Source organism: Tripterygium wilfordii, chromosome 18, assembly GCF_013401445.1.
Source record: "Tripterygium wilfordii isolate XIE 37 chromosome 18, ASM1340144v1, whole genome shotgun sequence".
In the NCBI taxonomy this organism is placed as follows: Eukaryota; Viridiplantae; Streptophyta; class Magnoliopsida; order Celastrales; family Celastraceae; genus Tripterygium; species Tripterygium wilfordii.
This window is the reverse complement of record NC_052249.1, coordinates 12,544,918-12,570,839: the sequence shown is the minus strand read 5'-3', so window position 1 is coordinate 12,570,839 and position 25,922 is coordinate 12,544,918. Positions and strand designations below refer to the sequence as shown.

Here is a 25,922-nt window from a genome sequence, read left to right as displayed (position 1 = left end):
CATTAAGCTTACATATGAACTACAAATTGACGGTGGTGTTTCATATGTTAGCTAATTATTTACCTTGACCAATACTCGTTTTCTTTCTATAACATGCCAATTAAAGCTTGATAATCTTCATTAATGGTGGTCCTCCTGTATTAATCCTATGAAACCCTTCTTCCCTGTGATAAAAATAAGTGTGATCATTATTGAAACACGTGAGATTATTTTTCGTATGAGAAAAAGAATATGTTTATTTTGGAATTCAAATTCCAATTTTTACACCAAACTTTTAAATAAATGCTCTTCATCATTTTGTTAATAATGCGTACTTTGGTGGTTGAGCTCGTTAACCACTTGTGTTTAGAGAATCACAAGGCATGAGTAATTAAGATAATACTTACGTGTGTGGTATCTCATAAAAATTTTGAGTTGGAACATCTCCATTCCCTTTCCGTGTAATATTAAAAAAACCACTTGCGTTTAAAAAAAAACAGAGATGAATATTATTTGGAAAATCGAAAAAGTAAAAAAAATAATCATTATGACTAATTGATTAGCTATGTACTATATTATTAATTATTAATGTTGAAAATCAGACTATGAATGAAGGAGCAGTACCAAAGACGTAAGTCCATAACGTCCTATAAAGCAATGAGACCGCAACTTCCTGCAAACACTCGTTGAGTGTGACCGAGTCCTTCTCTGGTGATTAATTAAGCACCGGCGCCATAACCACCGTCCACTTGTAGCCTCGACGGAGGAGGAGGATGGAGACTCCACTGCTCAACGGCTACGATTCCGGCGACTATGCGCCGGTCAGGACATTTAAAGAAATGAAGTCCATGTTCTGGATTGAGACAGTCAAGTTGTGGAAGATTGCAGCGCCGATCTCCTTCTCTATAATCTGCCAGTACGCATTGAACTCGGCCACCACTATATTTGTCGGCCATCTCGGCGACATTGAGCTTTCTGCCGTCTCAATTGCTACCTCTGTTATTGGGACCTTCTCTTTTGGATTCCTGGTAATTTTCACGACGTAGCACCTTCTCTCTCGTACATATTTATTTGAACAACTTGCGTATCATTTGTTTGTTAAAATGACTATGAATTTGTGATTTAACAAGAACTAACTTTAAAAGAGACGAGAACTAGTCTATATTAACAAACGGGGTTCATGAATGGTAAGAGCATATTTTGTTGAAACATTTTGAGTTTCTCTTATAGTTTGTTCTTTGTGTGTTTGCTTAAATGCAATTATCGGCAAGAACCTAATTGAGAAGAATTGGGAATTAGTCCATTACTGAGTTGGGTTTATAAAACAGAGCAAGAAAGTTTAAAATTTTGATGGAATTTTTTGAGTTTCTCTTCTTTGTAATGGTGGGATTTGTATATATATGTAGCTTGGCATGGGGAGTGCAGCTGAGACACTGTGTGGTCAGGCATTTGGAGCTGGACAACTGAACATGCTTGGCCTTTACATGCAGAGGTCTTGGATAGTCTTAACAGTCGCCTGCATCTTCCTTTCACCTATTTACGTCTTTGCCACTCCGATACTAAAGCTTCTTGGCCAGCAGGATGATATAGCTGATCTTGCTGGAAAGTTTGCAATCCTAATTATTCCTCAAATGTTCTCGCAAGCCATTAACTTCCCAACCCAGAAGTTCCTTCAAGCCCAAAGCAAGGTTAATGTGGTGGCATTCATAGGCTTCGCGGCTCTATTCATCCAAGTTCTGATGCTTTGGCTCTGCATTTATGTGTTTGATTGGGGACTAATTGGTGCAGCCATAGCATCCGACATCAGTTCTTGGGGGATAGCTGTGTCTCAAGTGGTGTATGTTGTGTTTTGGTGTAATGAAGGATGGAGCGGATTGTCGTGGGCTGCATTCAAGGAGATTTGGGCATTTGTTCGGCTCTCCATTGCTTCGGCTGTGATGCTTTGCCTCGAAATATGGTACAGCATGAGTCTAGTACTCGTCACTGGCCACCTTAGCAATGCAGTAATTGCTGTTGGTTCCCTCTCTATATGGTAATTTCTTTGAAACTCTTACCAGATCTTCCTTAAACTTTTTGGTAATTCGGGAATTCGACAATTATTTCAGTGATCTTGCGACACTTTCTTGCGTTAGTGAACCCAATCTGATGATTCTACCAGGTTGATGACCTTGTTTGAGTAGCTTTAGTGTAGGATGATTGTTCTATGTGTGGGAAGAGGGAAGATGGTTATAAGCAATGGGAATGAAAGTTCTATTGAAGAAGAAAAATGAACATTGTCGGCTCTTTTATGTTGTGGGATGGTATTTTGTAGACTGGAAACTTTTTTCTAACATATTCTTTCTGTTCCTCAATTTCTTCAACTTTCCATTTCAGCATGAATGTTAATGGATTTGAAGCCATGCTGTTCATTGGAATAAATGCTGCAATAAGGTAAGTGGCTTACACTTAATTTATATCACACCTTTGAGATCTTTAGCGTGGTGCAATGGTAAGGATGCTTTGTTGCAGTCCTGGCGTCACATTAACAGCTTCTTCCAATCGAAGTGATTGAGATTTCTGTGATGACTGGTTTCTCTCTCTCTTCTTTCTCAGTGTTCGGGTCGCCAATGAGCTTGGAATGGGGCATCCAAGAGCAGCCAAATATTGTGTCTTTGTCGTTGTATTCCAATCGTTCCTCATCGGGCTCCTTGCCATGGCTATTATATTGATAACTAAGGACTATTTTGCCATAATTTTCACGAATGAAACAAATATGCAAGTGGCTGTTTCTAAGCTAGCATCTCTTCTCGGCATAACCATGGTTCTTAACAGTGTCCAGCCAGTGATTTCAGGTGCTGATTCGATTTCACAACTAAACTCGCAGGATAATATCTTTCACTTCTTCCCATATATCAAGTAGCTCAATATTGTGTTTTGCTGGTAGGTGTTGCCATTGGTGGTGGATGGCAAGCAATGGTTGCTTACATAAACATAGGTTGTTATTACGTTTTCGGACTCCCTCTTGGCATCGTTCTTGGCTACACAGCAGGCTTGGGAGTAACGGTACAATAATTCTCTTCTATTCTGATTTATAAAGCGTGCTGCTAAAGCTATGCGGGCTGCATCTTGGTCTGTTCTTGCATGATATGACGTTGGGATGGTCATTAACTGATCTCTTGTTTACTTCCACAGGGAGTTTGGTCGGGCATGATAGCCGGAACTGCTCTTCAAACCTTGTTGCTTTTGATTGTACTCTATAAGACCAACTGGAACAAAGAGGTAGAGATTAATGTGATAAATCTGATTTCAATTTCCTATATTCATTTGAGGAGTGCTAATGTGCTAAAACTGTGAAAACATTGGTGGGTTTTGCTTCCTTTTCCTCTAATCAAGAGACTCTTCAGAGTTCTTACAAGAAAGTTTACCCCATTACTGCAGGTGGAGCAAACAACAGAACGCATGCGCAAGTATGGAGGGCAAGACATCGACACTGATAAGATAGCTGATTCCATATGAACTGACTTTTTTTGGGCATCTCTTTAAGTAGGTTGTGCGGCAAAACCGCCGAGAACGCTATTCTGTTTTTCATGGATGCTGTGTTGCACCATTGAAATAGTTGGTTTTTTTTTTTTGGGTGAAAATGAAAAGAAGAGAAGTGCCAGGGTTCAGTATCACTTGGGACAGGATTTGGGTTGCAGTTCATATCAGTTGCATTGCACCACCAACTTACAAATCAGTGATTATGATGATTCCACCAGCGTCTTCAGTCTATTCATCATCTTGATGTTGAGCTCTTTCAGGCTAAATCGATTGTGTACACACACAGATGTTTACATATATATTTAAGCATTTCAAGCTGTTTGCGCAGCGTCAATGGTTGATTCATGGTTAAAATGGTTGCTGAATGCTTCAAGGCCTTCCATATATATGGAGATACTACCAAGATATACAAAACTTCTATATAAATATATCATGCTCAAAACAAAAAAATCCATATTTTTATGTTACATGATTTGAACTTGGATAAAATTACATGATGCGAACAGACATCAATCGTTGTGATACATATGAAATCATGTTCGTTCATCTCAATATTTTGAATAGTTGGAACAAAAAATACTGAGATTGCTAAGATCGTTGGATGTTAAATGCCTCCAATTCTTTTCTTCCAAATAGTGGGAACTACATTATCAACTCTCGCATTGAAACTTCATTCGGAGAGATCTTGGGAGCATATTCATGTCAACGATTTGGTCCATATTAGGCTTAGGGCATACCAATACAAATATATTCATGTCATTGGTTGATTAATTGACGAATAAAAACTAAAACAGATGGAAAGTGAAATTCCAGAAGAAGCTCTCTGTTCTACAACGACAGGACATATTTGTTTTAACATAAAGCATGTTTATCCATGAAGGAAGACATTATTCCAAAGTGCCAACAAGCGTATATATTCTTCAACAGAGCACTATAATAGCATATCCAACCGAATTATTCTCGTTTAGATGCCCAAATTCAGCCCTGGCTTGCTACACAATACATAAAATTATATAGAAAACAAAAGTACTTTTTGAACTTTCAAGGAGCTTTAAACGACGTCGTTCCCATTTCAAACTATTCATCATCCCCACCATCATAATAATCATCCTCAACCTTTTCTGCCACGTCATCGGCGATATTGTCCTCCAATGCATCCACACCCTCCGCTATTGCGATCGCACCAACTGCTCCTGCAACCGCGCCCACAGCCAATCCGGTCCCCATTCCTCCAAACTTGCTCTTCTTCTCCTCCTCCGCCTTACCGTACTGACCGTAACTCCCCCGACCGTAGCCGTATGACTCTTGGCCGTAACTCGGGTTACCATAAGCAGGCTGACCGTAGTTGTAACCACCGGAAGGATAACCCGATGGTGCCGGCGACGCATAGTAGGGATTTTGCGGTGCTGCTGCGTAAGGAGCACCGTAAGAAGACGGCGGCGGCGGAACATATTCCCTAGCCCCACCAGCTCCATACGGCGGCGCATAGTACTCCGGCTCACGGTAACGCTGATCCCTAACCTCCAACTTGATCTCAAGCTTCCCCTGAGGCCGACCGGATGGACGCTTCAGCTTAAGCGTACGATTGGCCTTCTGACCAACACCGGACTCATCGATGAATTCGCCGAGGTTGAGCCGAGCCGAGCCAATGAGAGGCTTCACGTCCTCCTTGCCACCTGCGTGTACGATGTCGATGTGGAGTGTGTGATCCTCGATGGGGCCCGGCGGCAGGGGTACGAGAAGCTTCTCGTCCCAATAGGGATTCGTGTCGCCTTCTTCATCAACTCTTGAAGAGCACTTTTTGTCCGGGTCAACCCAAACGACGGCGTATGGACGCAGCGGACCGTATCGCCAGTTGACGTTCTTGAGGTCGTTGGCTGATGTAATGTACAATTCAATTTCGTAACGAGAAGCCATTGACGGAGTTGCCCGACGTCGACAATGAAGGTTACTCTGATAATCTGCGGTGCATGACATAAAACTCAGAGAGTGACTAGTCTTTTATAGTGGGGGGGGTGAGGTGTAGGTAATGTCTAAAATGCCCCTGTATTTGGTGACACAGACTTCCCACATTATCCAGAATATTCGTGTGGATTGGCGTGCCCGTTGGGGTGTGTTAGGAGGAAAGGAATATAATTGAAAACGCATAAGAAGGTTTTATCTGGGGAGGATTGAATATGGTTGGTAATAGCCCAAATAGCTTAGTTACTAAGAAATTCTTAAATGCTAAGTGATCGGCCGACACGTGGCAGTTTCAAAAGTAACTTTGCGTGTGAACGGATAAGATTATAGTGCCTTGACGTGGATACGAAAAGCAGCAGCTAAAAATGGGCCGTTTCCGTGTTACCTCGGTTTGGATTGGGCCCTGGGTTTTGTGTCTCAGCGGCCCAATGTATTTTGGATTAGTAAGTCCATTCTCTGAAGTCCGAAGGAAGGGAAAAGCCCATTGAAATTTCCATCATGAGGTGAGAGTCATCATATCCTCACAATTAAATCTTTACCCAAATTTCGATTTCCTTGACAAAAGCCTTCCCTTACACCACAAGGTTTAAAAATGTGCTAGCCTATCTCCACTTGCACCACAAGGTTTAACAACCCCACTTTTCTTTTCTTTTTTTAAGAAGATTTAACAACTCCACTTACTTATTTATATATATATATATATAATTTTTTTATAATATTCCAAACTACATAAATACATGCAAATCTAATCTAACCACTAATGCAATATTTTCATTATTATTTCACTTGTTCTTTATTTTTTTAATACTTTTTTAGTTTTTTCCTCAAACAACATAGGTCATAAATACAAATAAACTTCGGAAATTGGAAATTTGAAAATGAATATTTAATAATTAAAAATATATAAGAAAGGCCTGGCCCCATGCCATTTGAATAGGAGATTTTTACTGGTCTAGTCCATGTGAAATACGGGACCACAAATCTTGCATCTATAAACCGTTAGATACATCTATAAAACGTTAAATATCTGGAGTTGATTTTGACCAATACCGCATGTCAATTAAATACGTGAACGGATTTAGAATACCGACGAGACAGTAAACGATCCCCTTGAATAGAAGTCCATCAGGGAGGAGCAGTGGTTTTAATGGGCGGCGGAGACTCATTAATCGCGCCACAGCTCCTGCACGGCTGCACCTGCAATTCATTATCCAGGCCAATTTAAAAACTTTTAGCCGTGGCAGTTTGGGCCGTAAAATGGGCCTTCTCCCGATAAACTTACGAAATACTTGACCCAAGATGCCGAGACTCTCTCAGTCTATCTTCCCCCCTTTAACGGATTTGTCTCAAAAGTCAAAAAAGATAAATAATAAATAGTAAAAATCAAATAGGAGAGAAGGAGATACTCCATCGCATTTGGTCTTTGCGGAGCGGTCAGCAACCAGAAACCCTACTCGTAGTGGTCTTTGAACTCGCTCTAGATACACGCCTCTGCACACACAGTGTATCGATTTGATGCATTAGACTGGCCATTTTTTAGTTTCATAGTTGTAATGTTCTTTCGGTCTTGCAGCTGTTGTTCTCTCGCTCTTTCTCTTGGCGGAGGTCCTGGACTTTCGGTCTTTGTTACTCAATTTTAGGTAAACTGTGTTCGTGTTTTTTTTGTAGTTATTTATGTAGGTTTCATTCCATTGAGCTAGAGCATTATTATTTCTGTTAGCTGTGCGTAGAGGCACCAAATTGCTGACTGGAGTAACATAATTGGTAGTCTCTCTGTGAAGATTAGATAATTAGGTTAAATATAGGCTCTCTGGATATTTGTCAATGTAGAGCCTGAGCAGTCAGAAGGGTTTTCTAAGTTGCAATACTGATATCAGATGACTCAATTATGTTCATGGAATAACTCATTAGTCCATTCAGTCCAATTTGATCGGAAACTTCAATTCTCATGAGCATAATTCTGTCTAATGGCTCTAATCGTGCTTCAACCCTACACTTATTATGGCCATTCATGAGGATGTTTTGATGATTTTTTGTTTCTTGATAACCAACCAAAGAAAGGATGTCTTTAGGCTGTATATATGAAGGATTTGGCCATGACAGAAAGTGTGAGCCATCTCTACAACAGTTTGTATTTTGTGAAATATCCAAAGAACCATTAGCTCTCTGTTTTGGTTATTCAATTTTTTATTTCAGTTTTGCATTTGTTGGAAGTGAGTTTTAAATTCAAATGGCTAAATTATATTTGATTGCAAGATTTAGTTCTGGCAGTACATTTATATTCAGTTTATGTGGTTGATCAGGAAATACAATACACATATGCTTAATTCTATGTGCATGGTTTCAGTATGTGTTATTTGTCAAATTACCAGCCTACTCTTTGAGGGTACTTATTTTAAATGGGTTCACCTGAACATGGTCGGAGCTATGGAAAACAGAACGTAGAGGATAGCTCAGATGTGAAGAGTGATAGGGATGATATAGAATGGGAGGGCAGTGATAAGAGGAAGCATAGGTCAAGCAAATCTAGAAAGTCCAGCAATGTGGAAGAAGGTGAAGGATTGGACAGTAGTGGACGAAGGAGAAGTTCTGGTGACAAAAGCGAGAGTCGTAAGAGGTCAAATGGATCTAGCAAAGCCGGCAGTGACGATGATAGTTATGACACTAGAAAGGAGCGGAATTCTAAGCAAGTGAAGAAAAATCAAGAGGTGAGTGCTTTGGAAAAGTTGAGTAGCTGGTATCAGGATGGAGAACTATATAGCAGGCAAGATAGCGGCGATAAGTTGGGTGGTAGAGCACATATTCGTTCTGATGAAAATGAGAGAAGGAAAATTTCATCAAAGCTCTCGGAGCATGAGAGTTCTCGAAGTGGAACTAAAAGCAAAGAAGAAAAATCCCGTGATAGAGAGCTCGAGAAGATATCAGATAGAGTCTCCGGGTATTCAGAGAGAAGGGAAAGCATCAGAGAGAAGGGTCATGGCTCCTCTGAGCAGGTAAAAAACTCAAGGAGAAGATGGGATGATGCAGATGCTGTCAGGAAAGCTGATGAAAATCATCAGGAAAAAGCTGACCTGAGAATTGAAAAGGCTTCAGATTCCAAGCATGAGACTACTAAAGAGAGAAGCACATCTGCGAGAAATGAAACAATTGAGAGTAAAAGCAGGGGTGTGGTTGTCAATAGTGAGAAGGGTTACAAATCAGATGACAGGGGAGAGAGGAGAGTTGATACTGACAGGAGTAGGAGCAAAGGCAGGTCAGAAACTTTAGAAGATGATAGAGGTAGTCCCGTTCCTCATGATGACAGATCAGGCAGGGAAAAAATTGACAAGTACCGACAGCAGAGAACTCCCACTAACAGGGATGCCACTGAAAGCCGAGAAAAATCTGCCGTTCCTGATGAAGATGGAAATTCATGGATGAGAGAGAAAATTGCAAAGGACTTGGGCCATACAAACAGGATCAGCACCCCCGAGAAGAGTGGTACGCGTCATCAAGAAGCTGATCGCTCTGAGATGGATCATGACAGAAGCATTGATCTCAAGTGGAAAGAGCTGGAAAAGGATGGCCACAGGGAGAATAGATCAAAAGGCCGAGATGATAACTGGAGTGACAGGAATAGGGAATGGGAGGATTCAAAAGAGCTCTGGGAAAGAAGGCCTCCCAGCTGTGGTGATAAGGGGTCGAAGGATGGGGACATTCTTTATGATCATGGTAGAGAGTGGGAGTTGCCCAGGCATGGCCGCGATAGGAATGACAATGAAATGCCTCATGGTCGGTCAGGTAATAGAAAAGATGGAAGTAGGGGTGAAGCTGTAAAAACCTCAAATTTTTCAAATGAGAACTATGATGTTATAGAGATCCGAACAAAACCCGACTATGGAAGAGCAGAAACTGGATCCAATTTTGTCAGGCGAACCGACGTTAGTCAGCAGTCTGACTTGAAATCAGCCTCAAATGATGGTGACTGGCCATACATGCGAGATGATGGAGCAAGGACTGACATATATGGATCTGGGGTTTCTGGTGAAGATTTAAAGGATAGATATTTGGATGATGGGACAGTTATGCGAGATCCAAATTCTTGGAAGGATGAGTTTGATTATCAAGGTGGTAAAGGAAGAGGCCAGAAAGGTGCTGTATCTGGTCGTGGTTTTGGTGGGCATCGTGGTTCACAGCCGCCATATGGTAACCAGGAGTCGGTGTCTTTTGGCAGAGCTCCTCCTCAAGGAGTAAAAGGAACTAGGGTAGGAAGAGGAGGAAGGGGTAGGCCTACTGGCAGAGATAACCAACAGGTTGGACTCCCTCTGCCAATTATGGGATCACCTTTTGGGCCTCTTGGAATGCCACCACATGGACCAATGCAGCCGCTTACCCCTAGTATGTCGCCTGCTCCTGGTCCTCCTATTTCTCCTGGTGTTTTCATTCCTCCATTTTCTCCACCTATATGGCCTCGGGCTCGTGGCATTGACATGAACATGTTAGGCGTTCCACCTGGTCTCTCTCCTATTCCTCCCGGGCCATCAGGTCCGAGATTTCCTCCTAATATGGGGAATCAGTCGAATCCCCCTCTGTATTTTAATCAAACCGGGCCAGAAAGGGGTATGCCTCCAAGCATTGCTGGGCCTGGTTTTAATTCTGCAGGACCTATGGGACGAGGAGGGCTACCTGATAACGCCCCTGGAGCCGGGGGTTGGGTTCCTCCCCGAAATAATGGACCTCCTGGTAAAGCTCCTTCCAGAGGGGAGCAGAACGATTATTCTCAAAACTTTGTTGACACTGGCATGCGACCCCAAAACTTCATTAGGGAGTTAGAGCTTACCAATGTTGTTGAGGATTACCCGAAGCTCAGGGAGCTAATACAGAAGAAGGATGAGATTGTCACCAAATCTGCTACTCCGCCCATGTACTTCAAATGCGACCTGCGTGAGTTTGAGCTGTCCCCTGAGTTCTTTGGAACCAAGTTTGATGTCATTCTGGTGGACCCACCTTGGGAGGAATATGTTCATCGAGCTCCAGGAATTGCTGAACATACGGAGTACTGGACTTTTGAAGAAATATTAAATCTTAAGATTGAGGTAGTCTGTATGCACCTTCTTTTTTGCAGTTTCTCTTTCTCTAGATTAGCGTGCACCTTTTTTTTTTTTTTTCCCTTCCTTTTCTTGCTTATTAATTTAGGATGCTGATCGTATAGTCTTTGAACAAGAAAATTTAAAATTTAAATTATCCACATGGTGACCAACCAATGGGAGTTACAAATATTGTTTGGTGTATAATGCACTAGTTATGATTTTCTGCACGCAATTGACACCTTTTTTCCCCCTGTTTCCCTTTATATGGGGGATCATAAATGTACCTTCATAGTGAGTGTGTGTGTCTATATGTCAGTTTAGTTGTTTTGGTAAAACTTATATAGTTGACTCAACTTTTGTTATTTGTGTTTATAGGCAATAGCGGACACACCTTCATTTATCTTTCTGTGGGTAGGTGATGGTGTGGGCCTTGAGCAGGGCCGCCAATGTTTAAAGAAGGTACAAAACATGGTCTTCAGAATCTTATTTTGATCTAGACATGCTTTTATTCTTTTAGCTCTATGTCATTTGTGTTGTGCATTGGGATTTTTCTTCTCTTTTTCTCGTGCTCTAGTGGGGATTTCGTAGATGTGAGGATATTTGTTGGGTGCAGACAAACAAATCTACTCCAACTCCGTCTTTGCGACATGATTCTCATACTTTGTTTCAGCACTCAAAGGTGGTTAATGAATTGTGATTTTGTCATCTGCATTCTGGCTATGTGCAACTTTCCTTTGCCTTTTGACCTCATTCCATGTTTGATTGATTGCTTTGTGACTGCATTGTTTTCTAAACTTTCTACTTTTATTACGAGGAAGGAGCACTGCTTGATGGGAATTAAAGGAACCATTCGGCGCAGTACAGATGGTCATATAATTCATGCCAACATTGATACTGATGTGATTATTGCTGAAGAACCTCCCTATGGTCAGTACTATTGTCCACTTTTGACATAGTTTTTTAGGGATGATGAAGTGGGTTTATAACACTACTTTTAAGTGGAGCGGTTGCAAATCTTTAAATGATCAATTGCATTCTTAATCTTCTTTCGTTTGGGATGAGTACAAACAATTTTGCTGATGTAATCAGGTTCGACTCAAAAGCCTGAAGATATGTATCGGATAGTGGAGCACTTTGCTCTTGGCCGCAGAAGGATCGAACTCTTTGGTGAAGACCATAATATTCGCTCAGGTTGGCTGACTGTTGGAAAAGGATTATCCTCGTCAAATTTCAATGCTGAGGTACAACATCTTTTGAAAATGAAATTTACAATTGTTGAATTTAATTCAATAAAAAACGGTTTCTTTTCTTTTTGACTGGAGGTAGATATGTGATTTTGCTGTATTGTATTTGGGGCATACAAATGTATTCCTTTTTCTTCAGAATTAATTTCTTGTTGCACTCTAGGTCTCAATGAAAATGTTTGTAGTGGTAGAATCCAAGAGCCAAGAGGTAGGCCCATTTCCCAGGGCTAGTCCCTTTACCTAGCGTGCTATATCAATAAACTTGGTTTTCTCGTTTTTCCTATCTAGTATTTTTCCTCTTATGTGTGAGATGTTTGGGCACTTTTAACGTGGAGAAGATGTGGTAGTGTAGCTGTGAGAAGAATCGAGATAACTCGAGCAGGAGGATACTGTGAAAAGAGAAGAGGGAGAAAATAAGAGACGTAGATGAAAGTATCGGAAATAATATGGATTTGTAGGATTAGCGGAGACGGTAATGGTGAAAGAAAATTCATGTAGTGGATTCCGACTTATTTCTTTTGTGAATTTATGTGGCCTGGTGATGATGATGATGAAGAAACAAAAGAGTTTATTCCGTTTGCCATTATTATTTTCGAGGGAGTTCATCAACATGCTTAATGGAGGATGGTTTTCTTGAGGAGGACAGAGTAACACTTTTCTGTTAACAAAATTTTGTTTTTATTTAATGCCAAAATAAGGCGAAAGAAATCATTGCCATAACTTGTGTCGTTTTCTTGCGCATCATGTTATCTTTGGCTACTCTTAATGGGAATCTTATAATCACTTTCAGGCATACATAAAGAATTTTGCTGACATGGATGGGAAAGTTTGGCAAGGGGAAGCCGGACGAAATCCACCACCAGAGGCACCCCACCTTGTCTTAACTACCCCTGAAATAGAATCTCTTAGACCCAAGTCGCCGATGAAGAACCAGCAGCAGCAATCAACAGCCATTACATTGACAACACCGAGCAGAAGAGCAGATGGAAATTCCCCTCAGAATCCAGGTGCTTTAAGCTTAAATCAAGAAGCTTCGAGCTCTTGCCTTCCAGAAGAGAAGGTTTTTGATATATATGGATACGGTGGCCAAACTAGTGGAGATTATCTAGATTTTGAATCTCATAGACCATTGAATTTATTGTAACACAAGGCACAGCATAAAAATATATCATTTTGCTTGTACCTTTTTCCCCCTCGTAATTTATATATGGAAGAAAATGCCATTTCGGCTGTTGCTTGGTCCAATTATCACCTTCAGTTTGGCTAAAACATTCGAATCCCAAAGACATGGTCCAGTTACTCCAGTCTAAGCCTCGCCGCCATTCTAATCATGAGCATATAAGCCCAAAGGCATAGTCCAGTATTTTAAGTTGCGCTTGCGCTTCATTGCCGACTTCAAGCTCAATAATAACAATAGGAGTACATGGCCCATGAAATGGAGATAACAACTTTGATAGTTTAGTTGTAAGCCCATCTTTGGCTGCTGCCATAGAACAAGTGACCATACCCTATCACAAACCTAGTCAATTAATTTCAGTAGGATTACTGGTAACTTTAATCTTTAGTGACACAAATACATATAATATAACCTCTATATATGTTAAGAATTCTCTTATGTGAACACCCACAAGTTATATTAATTTATGCACACTTTTTGAGAGTATAGATGAGTGAAATGATAAGTGGAGACTATTACTTTAGGTCCCACACGTTCTAAATCAATGATGACATTGAGGTGTGCGAGTTAATATAACTTGCGGGTGCTGACTATTTAACACCATTTTACATATTTTTGGGTGCTTTTCCCTAATGTTCAAGTCTATATGATAAAATTGATTTTGGGCTATCAAGTCATCCAAAAGCGGGGTTACTGATATGTCTGTGATGAGAAAACAAAGGCATCCCAATGTCGCATTTGCATTAATTCTCAGAGAATGCCAAGAGAGTATAAAGAAAGGATCTTTATCCAAATCTCTAGCTACAATTTTCTGTCTTTCTGTGCGTGTGTGTGTAATCATATACTTTAAATTTTATACCAACCCCTACCTACTTCAACATGTGGTGTGCTGGTTTAGCTTTAGCCTTGTAGGACCATAACCTCACTAAGCTACCCTACCACATTACTTGCTCAAATTCGCCAAAATATCCAGTGGTTGCACCTCCTAGTGGCCGGCCCACCAAGTACAAAATATCCAGTGTTTGTGTTTGGTATGGACTCGAAATGTCATAAATTTGATTTTTAGTAGAAACAATACTTTTGTGTTGAATTTTGATTAAACTGGACAAAATTTATGCGCACGGATATCTGACGTTCGAGTTTACACACATAATGGACATTTTGAGTGATTAGGAAAGTAGCAAGAGTAATAACCCTTTGTGTGATTAAATGTAGACACTGGTGAGATTAATCATTGTAAAGTAAAACTGTTTAGTTACTGAAATTTAGATTACAAAAAGTGTAATATCATAGTAAAAAAAAAGTGGTATCAAATCCATTACAAAATGTCCTTTTGTGGATCATCATAGTAATTGTGAATGCATGCATATACACGAAAAAGGTTAAAAGCAAAAAACTAATAATTAAAGACAAGTTTCACGTAAAAAAAAAAAAGGCCAAAATCATGGGGTTTGGGGGGTTGTGATGTCATTTTCTTGGAACAAAATGATAATGCATGACAAAGAAACCACCCGTGCAAGTCTTGTTAACACACACACACAAACCCATCAAACAATTCCATATTGCACACGTGCACAAAATTGTTTCTTTGTCTAGAATATTTACAAAGAACGAGAAAGTGAAATAAAATAGTTTTTTATTTTTGGACTATAATAACCCCAATACTCACTAAATTTACTTGATTAGGAGTTTTGACTTTTGAGAGTCATGTCTCATGGGCCCAAATGAGTTGGTGCCAACTGGACTGGACTGTTATTGGCCCCCCCCGGTCTTCACAAAACAAAGACTTTCCTGTGCATTAGCTTAAAAAATTGCTGTGTGTTCGGTCATAGTCTATTGATCTAACGATCACAAACAAAAGAAAGGAGCAGATGATGTTTGTTAATCAATAACAAAGAGTCTCATTATTGGGCGGACAGGGTTGGTTAATCAAGATCGAGCATTATTTATGTCATGTGATAGCAGAACGTGGGACCCGCAACACAAATGTGTTCACGAGGGTCACGCGTGTAAGGTTCAGCCGCTTAAATGTACTCTCGCGAGTATCTCGTGCCACCGCCCTCGTTGGTTCGAAATAACTTCATGGTGTTTTCGTAAATGTGATCATGAGTCAGGGGTATCTTTGTCAATCAAATGATATCCATCATTTTTTTTTTTGAAACAAAATGATTTCCACTAAAAAGCATATTTTAATTTAAAAAAAAAAAAATTACAAAAGGAGAACAAAATCCCATATTGTGGTTTCAAAAGAGAGAAAAAAAGAAAGAATAGAAGAGAGATGAAGAAAGGTAACCGGCTAGTACTTCTTTAATATATTATATTTAGGTGCAATTCTTAAAAAATCTAGTTGCACCATTTGCCTGAAAAAATAACGTGTAAAATGGGATCAATTTTTTTCTTGTTCGATAGACGTATGCCCAATTCATAGGCGTATCAATTGTTCAGACTAGAGATGAAAAAGTAATTGTTCTATATCTCCGACGACCTAATAACCTCTGTAAAATAATGTCACTGAGATTGTAATAAAGAATTGAAAATGTGGTAGGTCCCACAGCTCCATTTCATGCTTACGTGGAATTAATTGATGAAAGACCGGAGAGGAACTTTATTGGAAGAGAGAGTAGTTTTGAAACTGGAAAGAGAGAGAAGCGAAGGCTGATCTATTATTATCGATCGAGTCCAAACATAGAGTTGATTCATTACAGTTTCATGAGTTCGCTCTTTGTCTCTGTTTTAACTTTTAACGTTCTCTCTACAGTGGAGTATAATTCTTGATTTGTTCCCTGATCATTCGTCAAATCCACAATTTTGTTGACTGAGGAATGAGTTAGTTTCCTGGTCGTTGAAAATCGAATATGAGAAGCGTCGACAACAGTAGTGTAGACGCCATCAACGCCGCTGCCTCCGCCGAGTCCCGCATCCAGCCAACCACTGTTCAGGTATCTATACACACTTGCGTCAGCATATATCTGTACATGTTGTTTGTTTGTTTGTTTATGTATCTCTGTGTGCACCCATATGCTGAAGAACAGATGATGAGCCCTGTCTGTGGACATGAGGTGTTGGTAATTTGGATATTTGTTTTGAGAGTCTGTTTGGTGGCTGAGAAACTGAAGGGCTAAATACGAGTCGGATTTGTTGAATTTTTTTTCTTAAACTAAAAATAATAATGATGAGCTAAAAGAATATGTGGTTTCTTAGGTTTGTTGACTTTCCAAGCATTGACATGTCCGCTCTCGCATGAACTTCAAGCCATTTTAATCAGTCAAATGGATTTCAATACACACACACACATTATAGGAGAGCAAGTCATATGGACTTTGACATCTTTGTCAATCGTCACCATTTCAAGAAATATAGGAGAGCACCCAACTGATCCCTCAACAAATTCAATTACAAGTATCAATACATTGCTTTGAACTCTCTCTTGCTGTTGCTCTAGACTCACTTGCTCCGCATTACTAGGTCTACCACCATACTCTAATCAGTCATCACGGATGCATTCCTCTTAACACTCTACGCCATGCTCACTTTCACTATCACAATGAACTCTATCCACTTTCTCTTTTATTTTCTCCTTATTTTCTAAGTGACACGTTGCTAATTTGATTATTGAAAGTTCATTGGTCGATACCACCTCAATGTCAAGAACTTTCACGACTCTCATTCTCCCTCTTTTCTTTGCAGATTACTAGTGATTCTATCGATAGATTATCAATTGTACGTCCAACCGTCCACATCAACTCCGAAGGACGAATGTCCTCATCAATGTTAGTGGAAATGTGAGGTAAGTAACATCCGGAAAAATGATTAAATTTGTTGAAAGTTATGTTACATGCACCCACATGATCCATGATATACTATAAACACGTGTTGGGCTTCTCACACGTGCATGGCTCTTGTTGCATGTAGTCCAATGACAAGTTGCCAACAAACCAATTAACGTGATAAGAAAAAAAAAATGCTTCGTGGGGCCATGTCACGTGCAAGGTTGATGGTGGTGGTGGGTTTCATTTTGAGGAGCCCACTAGTTGTTTCCTTTATATGTAGGGCCCAATACATCGCCCCTTTATTTTCATCCACGCTATAACAAACACATTAACCTAGTTTTTTCGTAATACACAAACATGTTACACCCGAGTTATTAATTGCAGTGGTAAGAATGATGTGTACCACTCTTGATGATCAATATTAAAATCTCCCTCTCAATTAAAAAAAAAACAAATTGTTATTTATTTTAATACAATATTTGTCTTTTTTTTTTCACATGCCTCGTTTGTTTGATTAATGATTATAATTATATTTTTTTCTACAAGTCTTGTCATAACATATTTTATGTTAATTATTAACATAACTATTGACATTATTAGAGTTTATATGGGTTAATTTGGTCTTTTTAATTTTTCAAAAAAGTAAAATTTAGCTTTTTTTGATAGGCAAGTAAAATTTAGTTTGAAGTAGATCTTATGGTCTCTTTACAACGATGATAAAATGATATTTTAAAACAATTTTCACATATCACGAAACTTTAGTAATAAAGTTTAATTAAATATACGACATTCTTTTATTATTTTGTAAAATAATACAAGAAAATTTACTGATTCACCATACTAGGTTTTCAACCTGCAAATCCACAAACAAACCAAATCAAGCAGGTAAAAATGTCTTCGGAAATACCGAAATTGTTTGGAGCCGGCCGTTACAAAATTAATTATTTACCGCGCAACTAATTATTTTTAAAACTTTAATTAATGAATTAATATTTTAATAATAATATTCTAAAAATCAGCACCCAGACAAAACGCTCGTCTCGCAGCACTCTCTCCGTCCTCGTTTTCTTCTCCTTCTTCTCTCTACGCGATCTCTTCGGAAGCTCTGAATTTAGAAGCGAATATTGAAAATCTTTCGATTGATATGCTTCCGTTTCAGATTTCTTGGCTTCCTAGTTTCACTCTTCGATTTCACTGAACCACTCGAAGTGGTTGGGCTCGCTGGATTTTTGCTGATTAGTCCCGCGATTCAGTTCAGCTTCACTATCCAGTACTTTTAAGGTAGGTATTTTTGTATTGCATCTTCTATTTATGGTAAATCTCTGATAGGTAGGTAGTTTCAGTGTTAGTTATTATCTTTTTCTTATCTCTACAAATGATTTGCTGATCTAAGTGGTAGGTTTTCGTTTTGGGGAATTTGTGATCGTTTTTTCCTTTTGGTTCACTAGAAAATTGGGGAAAATGGGAAGAAATGAGAAACTTGGGCCACTCACTTCTGTTAGTTGTTTAATTACACCGAAGGAGAGAAATTTGAGCTGTGCCGTGCAATCGAAATCTTATCTAAGAAGCGTATGTGATCGGGGAATGATGAAATTTTCCAATTTGGCATTATTTTTTGCTGAAGAATATTCGTTGAGGACATGTATACTATAATATATGAACAAGCGACTGCAGTATTGAAGTCAAATGCTGTCTTTATGTTGGTTTTCAATTAAGTAGAAATGCAGCTGTGGAAATTTTTGGGGACTGGAGAACCATTTGGTAGCTCAGGATTGGTGAAGTGCGTTTTGGCTTTTACTATGGTGGTTACATTGTTATAAATGTGTTGTATGGAATTTTGAGTTCTCTTATTTACGACTTTGAGATACTAGTCTTGGGATATCTCTACAGCATAATCTGTCATATATGTGCTCGACTCACTTGAAACATATGTGTGATGGAGTTGCTAAAATGGCAAGTATGTTTACATAAGTTCACCCAAACATGCAAACTTGGATATGTGAGGTGTTGTGTATCATGTAAAGTGCTATCTGCAAGTTCTTCAAGAATTAGAGTGTTTGTGACATTTTAACGAGTTGTTAATAGTTGTGTTGATAGTGGCGTTATTAAAGAGAATAATTCGGGAAAATTAAGATTATGCTTTATGTTTCTTTCTGCAGGTTCATCATTCTAAGTAAGCATCAAGGCTTGTTCGAATTCCACCAGACAGTCTAGAACCAGTACTTTTGATATTATTTAGGCAAGTTGTAAATATAATTTTTGGATTAAAAGATCTACCCTTGGATGCTTTCTGTCTCTGTGTATTGAAGCTGCGTAATTATGGACTCATGTTGTGCTATGAGCTTTCATATTGTATAATGGTTTTACTATAAGAGAACTTGCTCGTTTACGCTGTCAATCTGAAAGTTAAAAATCATGCCTCCATGGTGGGGAAAATCATCATCCAAAGAAGTGAAGAAGAAAGCATCAAACAAGGAGGGTTTCATTGACACATTACATCGGAAATTTAAGATTCCATCGGAAGGTAAACCAAACAATAGAGCAGGAGAGTCTCGGAGACGTTGTAGTGACAGAGTCTCTGAAAAAGGTTCTCAGTCCCGAGCAGAGTCAAGATCACCTTCCCCTTCCAAACAAGTTTCAAGGTGTCGGAGTTTTGCTGAAAGGCCCCATGCTCAACCGCTACCGCTTCCTAGTCTGCACCCTTCAAGTGTAGGTCACACAAACTCTGGAATTGGTATTTCAACGACACCCCGATCAGAGAAAGGCTCTAAGTCATTTTTGTTTCTGCCTCTCCCAAAACCAGCATGCATTCGTAACAGGCCAAATGCTGCAGACTTAGATGGAGATTTGGTGACTGCTTCATTTTCCAGTGAGTGCTCCCTCGACAGTGATGACCTTGCTGACTCCAGTCTGCGAAGTCCTCAGGGAACTGACTATGAAAATGGTAATAGAACGGCTGCAAGCAGCCCTTCTAGGTGAGCCTGCATTTAATGCTTTAACCATGCTGCTTTACGTATCGATGATATTTTTTTGCTTTTCAAACAAAAAATAAAACTAAAATTTGTCTTTTTGCTGAAGTGTGATGCTCAAGGATCAGACCTCTAGCATCTCGCAATTGGGCTCAACGGTGAAAAAACCTGCTACTCTTTCGTTTGGCAATCATACCTCTCCCACATCACCGAAACAGAGACCTTTAGGCAGTCATGTAACAAACCTGCAAGTTCCATATCATGGTGCCTTCTGCAGTGCTCCAGACAGCTCATTGTCAAGTCCCTCGAGAAGTCCAATGAGAGGATATGGTGCTGAGCAAGTCATTAACTCTGCTTTCTGGGCAGGGAAGCCTTACCCAGATGTCACTTTACTTGGATCTGGCCACTGTTCCAGCCCAGGTTCGGGTCACAACTCTGGGCATAATTCAATGGGAGGAGATATGTCTGGACAGTTATTTTGGCAACAGAGCAGGGGTAGCCCAGAATATTCTCCAATACCTAGTCCCAGAATGACTAGCCCTGGCCCCAGCTCCAGAATTCACAGTGGTGCTGTCACACCCACACATCCTAGAGCAGGAGGTACATCCGTTGAGTCCCAGACAAGCTGGCCTGATGATGGGAAATTACAGAGTCACAGGTTGCCCCTTCCACCTGTAACTGTTCCCAATTCCTCTCCCTTTTCTCATCCCAATTCGACAGCAGCATCTCCCTCTGTGCCACGAAGTCCAGGAAGGGCAGAGAACCCTACAAGCCCTGGCTCGCGCTGGAAGAAGGGAAAGCTGCTGGGGAGAGGCACGTTCGGACATGTGTATGTTGGCTTCAACAGGTATTACCCAAAAGAATAGTTGCTTGGATTCTTGTTATTTTCCATTTTTTCTTTTAGATCTACATGCCTATAGATGATTAAGCAATATTTTATAGAAATGATGTTTGATCTTTTCACAATCTCAACCTAGATGTAGTTAAGACTAGTGGTAGTTCATTTTCATCATCATTCGTTCTCTAGCTCCTGTTTATGTTATCTTGTATAATTTATTGGGTCTTTACTTTTATGATGCTTTAAGCTATTAAGATGTTTTTCCAAAGGCATGTTGCTCCACTGAGTTGTTGGGTTGGTTAAGAGACTTCCTATAGTAGAGGCTAAAGGGTATTATTATATTATACCCAGAGAAAATAGGAAAAGCTAATGAGATGTTTTAAATATTTTTGTTATTGCTTAGTTAATTCCATTTCCATATGTGATTTTGTCTTTCCTGTTGGCTTAGTGAAAGCGGCGAAATGTGTGCAATGAAGGAGGTGACGTTATTCTCTGATGATGCGAAGTCAAAGGAGAGTGCTAAGCAGCTGATGCAGGTAAATATTTTCATTGTTGGAGTTTCGATAGTCCAGATGATGATTTTTGCTGCCTGAGATTTCTTCTTTCGTGTAAAAGTTTTTTGTCACTTCTTTGCCTTTTGTCAAGAAAAGTTCTCACCGTCAGTCTTTTGACAGGAAATTGCTCTATTAAGTCGTTTACGGCATCCAAATATTGTGCAGTATTATGGCTCCGAAACAGTAAGTCTGATGTCTGCCAAACATTGCTATACATCATATTACTCTTTATATGCATATGAGCTTTATTAGAGACCAATATCCAGTTAAAGGGTGCGTACTTCAAATTATATATTAGAAGCTTGAATTCATAAATCAAAATTCCACAGAGGACTATTTTGTTTGTAGCTTCTTGACTAGGTATAGTTGGTTGGTATTTCGTACTGCTTTATTATTATTATCAAATGCACAGTTAGTTGAAAATGCAGCTTTTTAGTTGTATTCTGCTTGCTGAATCTTAGAATTACTTGTTATACAGGTTGGTGATAGACTTTACATATACCTTGAGTATGTATCTGGAGGGTCCATCTATAAGCTTCTCCAGGATTATGGGCAACTGGGTGAGCTGGCAATACGCAGTTATACTCAACAAATCTTGTCTGGACTTGCATATTTACATTCTAAGCAAACTGTCCATAGGTAATTTATATGCTCATTCTTTTTAAAGTATGAGTTTGTGGCTGCAATGTGATTTTTTATTTTGGTTGCATGACTTTGAATATTGTTCATTAACTTCATTTTTCTCAACCGTATTTCTTGTGCAGAGATATCAAAGGAGCAAACATTCTTGTGGACCCAAATGGTCGCATTAAGTTGGCAGATTTTGGAATGGCAAAGCATGTAAGTGCTGCCATAATCAATTTTCTATAATTCCTTACATGAGAAATATATATTTACCATATCTGTTTGTTTGTAATAAGCATGTAAGTTATGTATTTTTTATCCTCAATGGGCACATGGTCATATTCTACTTGCTTTGTGCTTTTCAGATCGCTGGGCAACCATGCCCATTATCATTCAAAGGAAGCCCATACTGGATGGCACCTGAGGTAAATCTTCTTCTTTTTTTTGGGGGCGGGGGGTTATCTTTTTAATCATGTAATGATTAGGGGTAACACGTGTCCATTCTCATATATTGATTCTTGATAGTATGTTGCAACCTTCTCCTCCATTTTATACCCAGGTTATCAAGAATTCAAATGGTTGCAACCTTGCCGTTGATATATGGAGTCTTGGATGCACCGTTTTGGAAATGGCTACAACAAAACCACCTTGGAGTCAGTATGAAGGGGTTAGTTATGTTTAATCACAAGAAGTTTTCGATTTTTTCAATGTTATCATAGTTTATGTATCTCGATCTTCAATTCACGTGATCTAGTATTTTTTTACTTTAGTTCTTATCTTCTATTTACTTAATTTAATGTACATTGCAGTTTTTCTTCGTTTTTAGTGTATGATATTTGATGTTGTGATCTGTAGGTTGCTGCCATGTTTAAGATTGGAAACAGTAAAGAACTTCCTGCAATTCCTGATCACCTCTCAGATGAGGGAAAGAATTTTGTGAGACAATGCTTGCAACGAAATCCACTTCATCGTCCTACAGCCGCCCAGCTTTTGGAGCACCCCTTTGTGAAATATGCTGCAGGTCTGGAAAGGCCTATTCTGGGTTCTGAGCCAGCAGATCCACCATCTGGGGTTACAAGTGGAGTGAAATCTCTGGTATTCACTTTGTCTGTTTTACTGCATTTTTTTTCCTACTTCTGGCGGTTTCGTTCAGCTGATAACGTTTTTCGCGTAATCAATATCTTTATTGTTAGACTACTCATCTAGATTTTGTCCAGTTACTTGCACAATGTGCATACTGCATATTGAATTCTATGAAAAGGAATTTGGATGCCTTCATCTTTTCTTTGATTGGACATGTTTGACGAAGTTTGGTTATTAGTAGGTGGTACAACATGATACCTTGGCCCAGTGGTAGAGTTGCATGAGTGCAAACTAGAGGTCACATGTTCAATTACTGGAAACAACCTCTTCACATATTATGTGGGGGTAAGCATACATCTTGCCCGAACTCGACCCCGCCCCCTGCAGGAGCCTTGTGTACGGGTGTAGTTTACCTTTACAACATGATACCTTGGTGAGGTTGGTTTTGGTGTTGGAGTGCAGCTTTTAATGTCTGTAAAAATTGCTGGCTGAAAATATATGCCTAAAGTTTGCTAATGCATATGTGTATACTTATATGCCTAAAGTTTACATAAAATATATGCCTAAAATTTGCTGGATGAAAGTTTTCTTTTAATACAGTATGATGTGGATTGTGGAATACTATTTATATTTACTCGAGAACAAACAGAATTTGAAGCTTCAGGATTTAGGTCATCTGATTGACGTAATATTTACAGTAAGAGCTCTTGGGAAGGTTGACATGAGATGCTTTGAACAATTCAGTTTGTTTATTTTGCTGGAGTATCACAAGGGGACTAGATTAGAATTGATTAAGCTCATGAAACTGGTGTCAGTTTGATAGTGTCTTATAACTGTATAGGCCATACACAATCAGTACATTTTGGTCTTTAAACAAAATGACCAAGATTTACTGAAGGTGTCTGGATCAAATTGATGGGTGTAGAAGTCATTAGTAAAAGAGATTTACCGGATGTAGTACTGATTAGTTCATAATAATATTGACTTATAGTTGTGCTGAAAGAATCTTCTTTTTGATGAACATTATTTGCACCCCAATTTTTACTAAGTATACCCCACTCTAGTGTATTTTTAAAGGGTTAATGGAGTATACTTAGTAAAAAACGGGGTGCAAATAATGCTCATCTTTTTTCCATAGAAATATATTAGTTCAAGAAGAAACTGAGAAGATGTTGACGGACAAGTAACATTTTCTGGAAGATCCTTTCCTGAAGTGTTGGGTCCTGATATCCTTCCGACACTGTATGTCGAGAAAAGGAGAATAGCTAGGGGTGGCCACAAATCAGAAGTAGTTGGCCACCAGACCCCTAACTATTGTTAAAGCAATAACTCCAATCAATCTTAAAAATCTGGCAGACTTTCATGAAACTTAAAAAGATATATCGCCTACCCACATTGATGCTATGAACTGTTTTGTATTTCTAATTGAAAAAAATATCCATAAAATGAATTTGGCAGAGAAATGCCAAGCAACGGTTAGTATTTTGGTATTTTGTATTAGCTTCATCAAGTTGGATCTTTATGTGGTGGCCTACTTTTTTATTTTCTTTTTTGATGAACAAATATTAATTTTAATTATTAGTTAATTTTTTAGCGTGTGGCTTACTTTTGTATGTTACCAATGCTTAATTGTTACTTTGGTTCATTGATCATCCATTAGGGCATCAGCCAAGTGAGAAACTTTCCAGATTCTGAGAGACTGATGATTCATTCGTCTAGAGTTTCCAAAACTGGTCCCCATGTGAGGTATCTCTCTTGACTAAATTAAATAATGATAAAAGCTTCTAGTAATGAAGATGAATATAATCGACAAGCTTGTCTGATGCTATTTTCTGCTCTCCAGCGATATCCGTATTCCAAGGAATGTATCTTGTCCTGTTTCACCTATTGGGAGCCCCCTTTTGCATGCAAGGTCACCGCAGCATCTGAATGGTAGAATGTCTCCTTCGCCAATATCAAGCCCGAGGACCACTTCGGGCTCATCAACTCCTCTCACAGGTGGCAATGGAGCTATACCTTTCGATCACCTTAAGCAGTCAGGTTACCTGCAGGATGGTACTGGGAACATGCCAAAGCCTTCAAATAGTCTCTACGGCAATGGTCCTTATCACGAGTCAAACCCTGACATTTTCAGAGGGATGCAGCCTGGATCTCCTATCATCTCAGAATTGATACCTTGTGAAAATGATGTTTTAGGAAAGCCGATTGGAAGGCCTATTCACGGGGAACCTTATGACGGACAGTCTGTTTTGGCTGATCGTGTCTCCAGGCAACTCCTGAGGGATCATGTGAAGATGAACCCATCCATGGATTTGAGTCCCAAGTCTCCTTTGCCTAGCCGGACTGGTGGCATCTAGCTTTCCATATTTGTCATCAGATCAAAGAGAGCAAGTTCTCAAGTTTGTCTGGTAGACTTTATTGACCATGCTACCTCCCAAGGAAGCTAATTTATACAATAAGGATGCGGGGCGGAAAACTGATGGAATAATCTTACGCATGAGAGAAACACCAGAGGCACCTGAGTCATCTGCCATAGATTTTTGTTCAGGTTTTTTGCAGCGACATCCTAAAATTATCGGCAAGTTTAGATATTTGACAAGATTGATCCTAGCCATTCAACCTTTCCCTAGCTTAATTTTGGAGGAAGCTTGCTATTGCTGACAATAACTGTGCCAGTAAAGGCAGTCTCTTATATCCTTGCGGTGTTGACTTGTACAGAGTTGAGTGCATAAATCATCTAATGTTGACTGAACTGAGAGGTGGTATATCTTATCTCACCTGGGAGAAGATGGCTTTTGATTATCCGATGTATGCAATTATCTCGGGAGTCGTGGGAGTCAGAACCGTATATTACATAGATCATCGAATAGAAGATAAGCAAGATGAAGTTGCTACGATTACTAGCTTTTGGACTCATTTTTTCTGGGTCTGAAACAGCTGTACAGAAGACGGAAGACTGGATCAGGTTGAATTGTTTATGGAACAATTGCATGCCTACTTTGTCTCAGCATATTTTTTTCTTGCAATTGTTTATGCTGCTCTGGGAATATAGCTTGACTTGATTCGTTATATGTACATCACTGCTTCGATATACTGCAGAAATCTAATTTCCTTGACCTGTTTTTTTCTGATTA

General features: G+C 39.4%; 4 protein-coding genes across 9 annotated transcripts; 3 read left to right on the top strand and 1 right to left on the bottom strand.

The window, feature by feature from the left end:
* Nucleotides 1–630: 630 nt before the first annotated feature.
* Nucleotides 631–3,852, top strand: LOC119984379 (protein DETOXIFICATION 35). Its single transcript, XM_038828294.1, has 7 exons — nucleotides 631–1,007; nucleotides 1,386–2,011; nucleotides 2,353–2,409; nucleotides 2,572–2,810; nucleotides 2,903–3,021; nucleotides 3,151–3,237; nucleotides 3,397–3,852. The coding sequence occupies exons 1-7, from the start codon at nucleotides 753–755 to the stop codon at nucleotides 3,472–3,474; spliced, it is 1,461 nt and encodes a 486-aa protein (XP_038684222.1). The 5' UTR covers nucleotides 631–752; the 3' UTR covers nucleotides 3,475–3,852.
* Nucleotides 3,853–4,300: 448 nt separating this feature from the next.
* On the bottom strand, nucleotides 4,301–5,488 carry LOC119984380. Its single transcript, XM_038828295.1, has one exon. The coding sequence runs from the start codon at nucleotides 5,473–5,475 to the stop codon at nucleotides 4,576–4,578; it is 900 nt and encodes a 299-aa protein (XP_038684223.1). The 5' UTR covers nucleotides 5,476–5,488; the 3' UTR covers nucleotides 4,301–4,575.
* Nucleotides 5,489–6,842: 1,354 nt separating this feature from the next.
* Nucleotides 6,843–13,018, top strand: LOC119984021 (N6-adenosine-methyltransferase non-catalytic subunit MTB-like). Of its 6 annotated transcripts, none has more exons than XM_038827774.1 (8): nucleotides 6,843–6,916; nucleotides 7,034–7,100; nucleotides 7,833–10,535; nucleotides 10,905–10,988; nucleotides 11,104–11,208; nucleotides 11,348–11,456; nucleotides 11,619–11,770; nucleotides 12,564–13,018. In XM_038827774.1, exons 3-8 carry the CDS (start codon nucleotides 7,860–7,862, stop codon nucleotides 12,915–12,917), a joined length of 3,480 nt encoding a protein of 1,159 aa, XP_038683702.1. In that variant the 5' UTR covers nucleotides 6,843–6,916; nucleotides 7,034–7,100; nucleotides 7,833–7,859; the 3' UTR covers nucleotides 12,918–13,018. The 6 variants fall into 6 exon arrangements, with proteins under 6 accessions (XP_038683702.1, XP_038683698.1, XP_038683701.1 ...); XM_038827770.1 differs by having other exon boundaries at nucleotides 6,847–6,916; nucleotides 7,764–10,535; XM_038827773.1 differs by having other exon boundaries at nucleotides 6,860–6,916; nucleotides 7,808–10,535.
* A 4,741-nt stretch (nucleotides 13,019–17,759) lies between these two features.
* LOC119984374 (mitogen-activated protein kinase kinase kinase YODA-like) lies at nucleotides 17,760–25,922 on the top strand. The gene is made up of 12 exons (XM_038828285.1): nucleotides 17,760–18,001; nucleotides 18,880–19,695; nucleotides 19,799–20,536; nucleotides 20,976–21,063; nucleotides 21,202–21,264; nucleotides 21,560–21,720; nucleotides 21,846–21,921; nucleotides 22,071–22,130; nucleotides 22,265–22,372; nucleotides 22,561–22,800; nucleotides 24,449–24,534; nucleotides 24,632–25,922. The coding sequence occupies exons 2-12, from the start codon at nucleotides 19,136–19,138 to the stop codon at nucleotides 25,143–25,145; spliced, it is 2,694 nt and encodes an 897-aa protein (XP_038684213.1). The 5' UTR covers nucleotides 17,760–18,001; nucleotides 18,880–19,135; the 3' UTR covers nucleotides 25,146–25,922.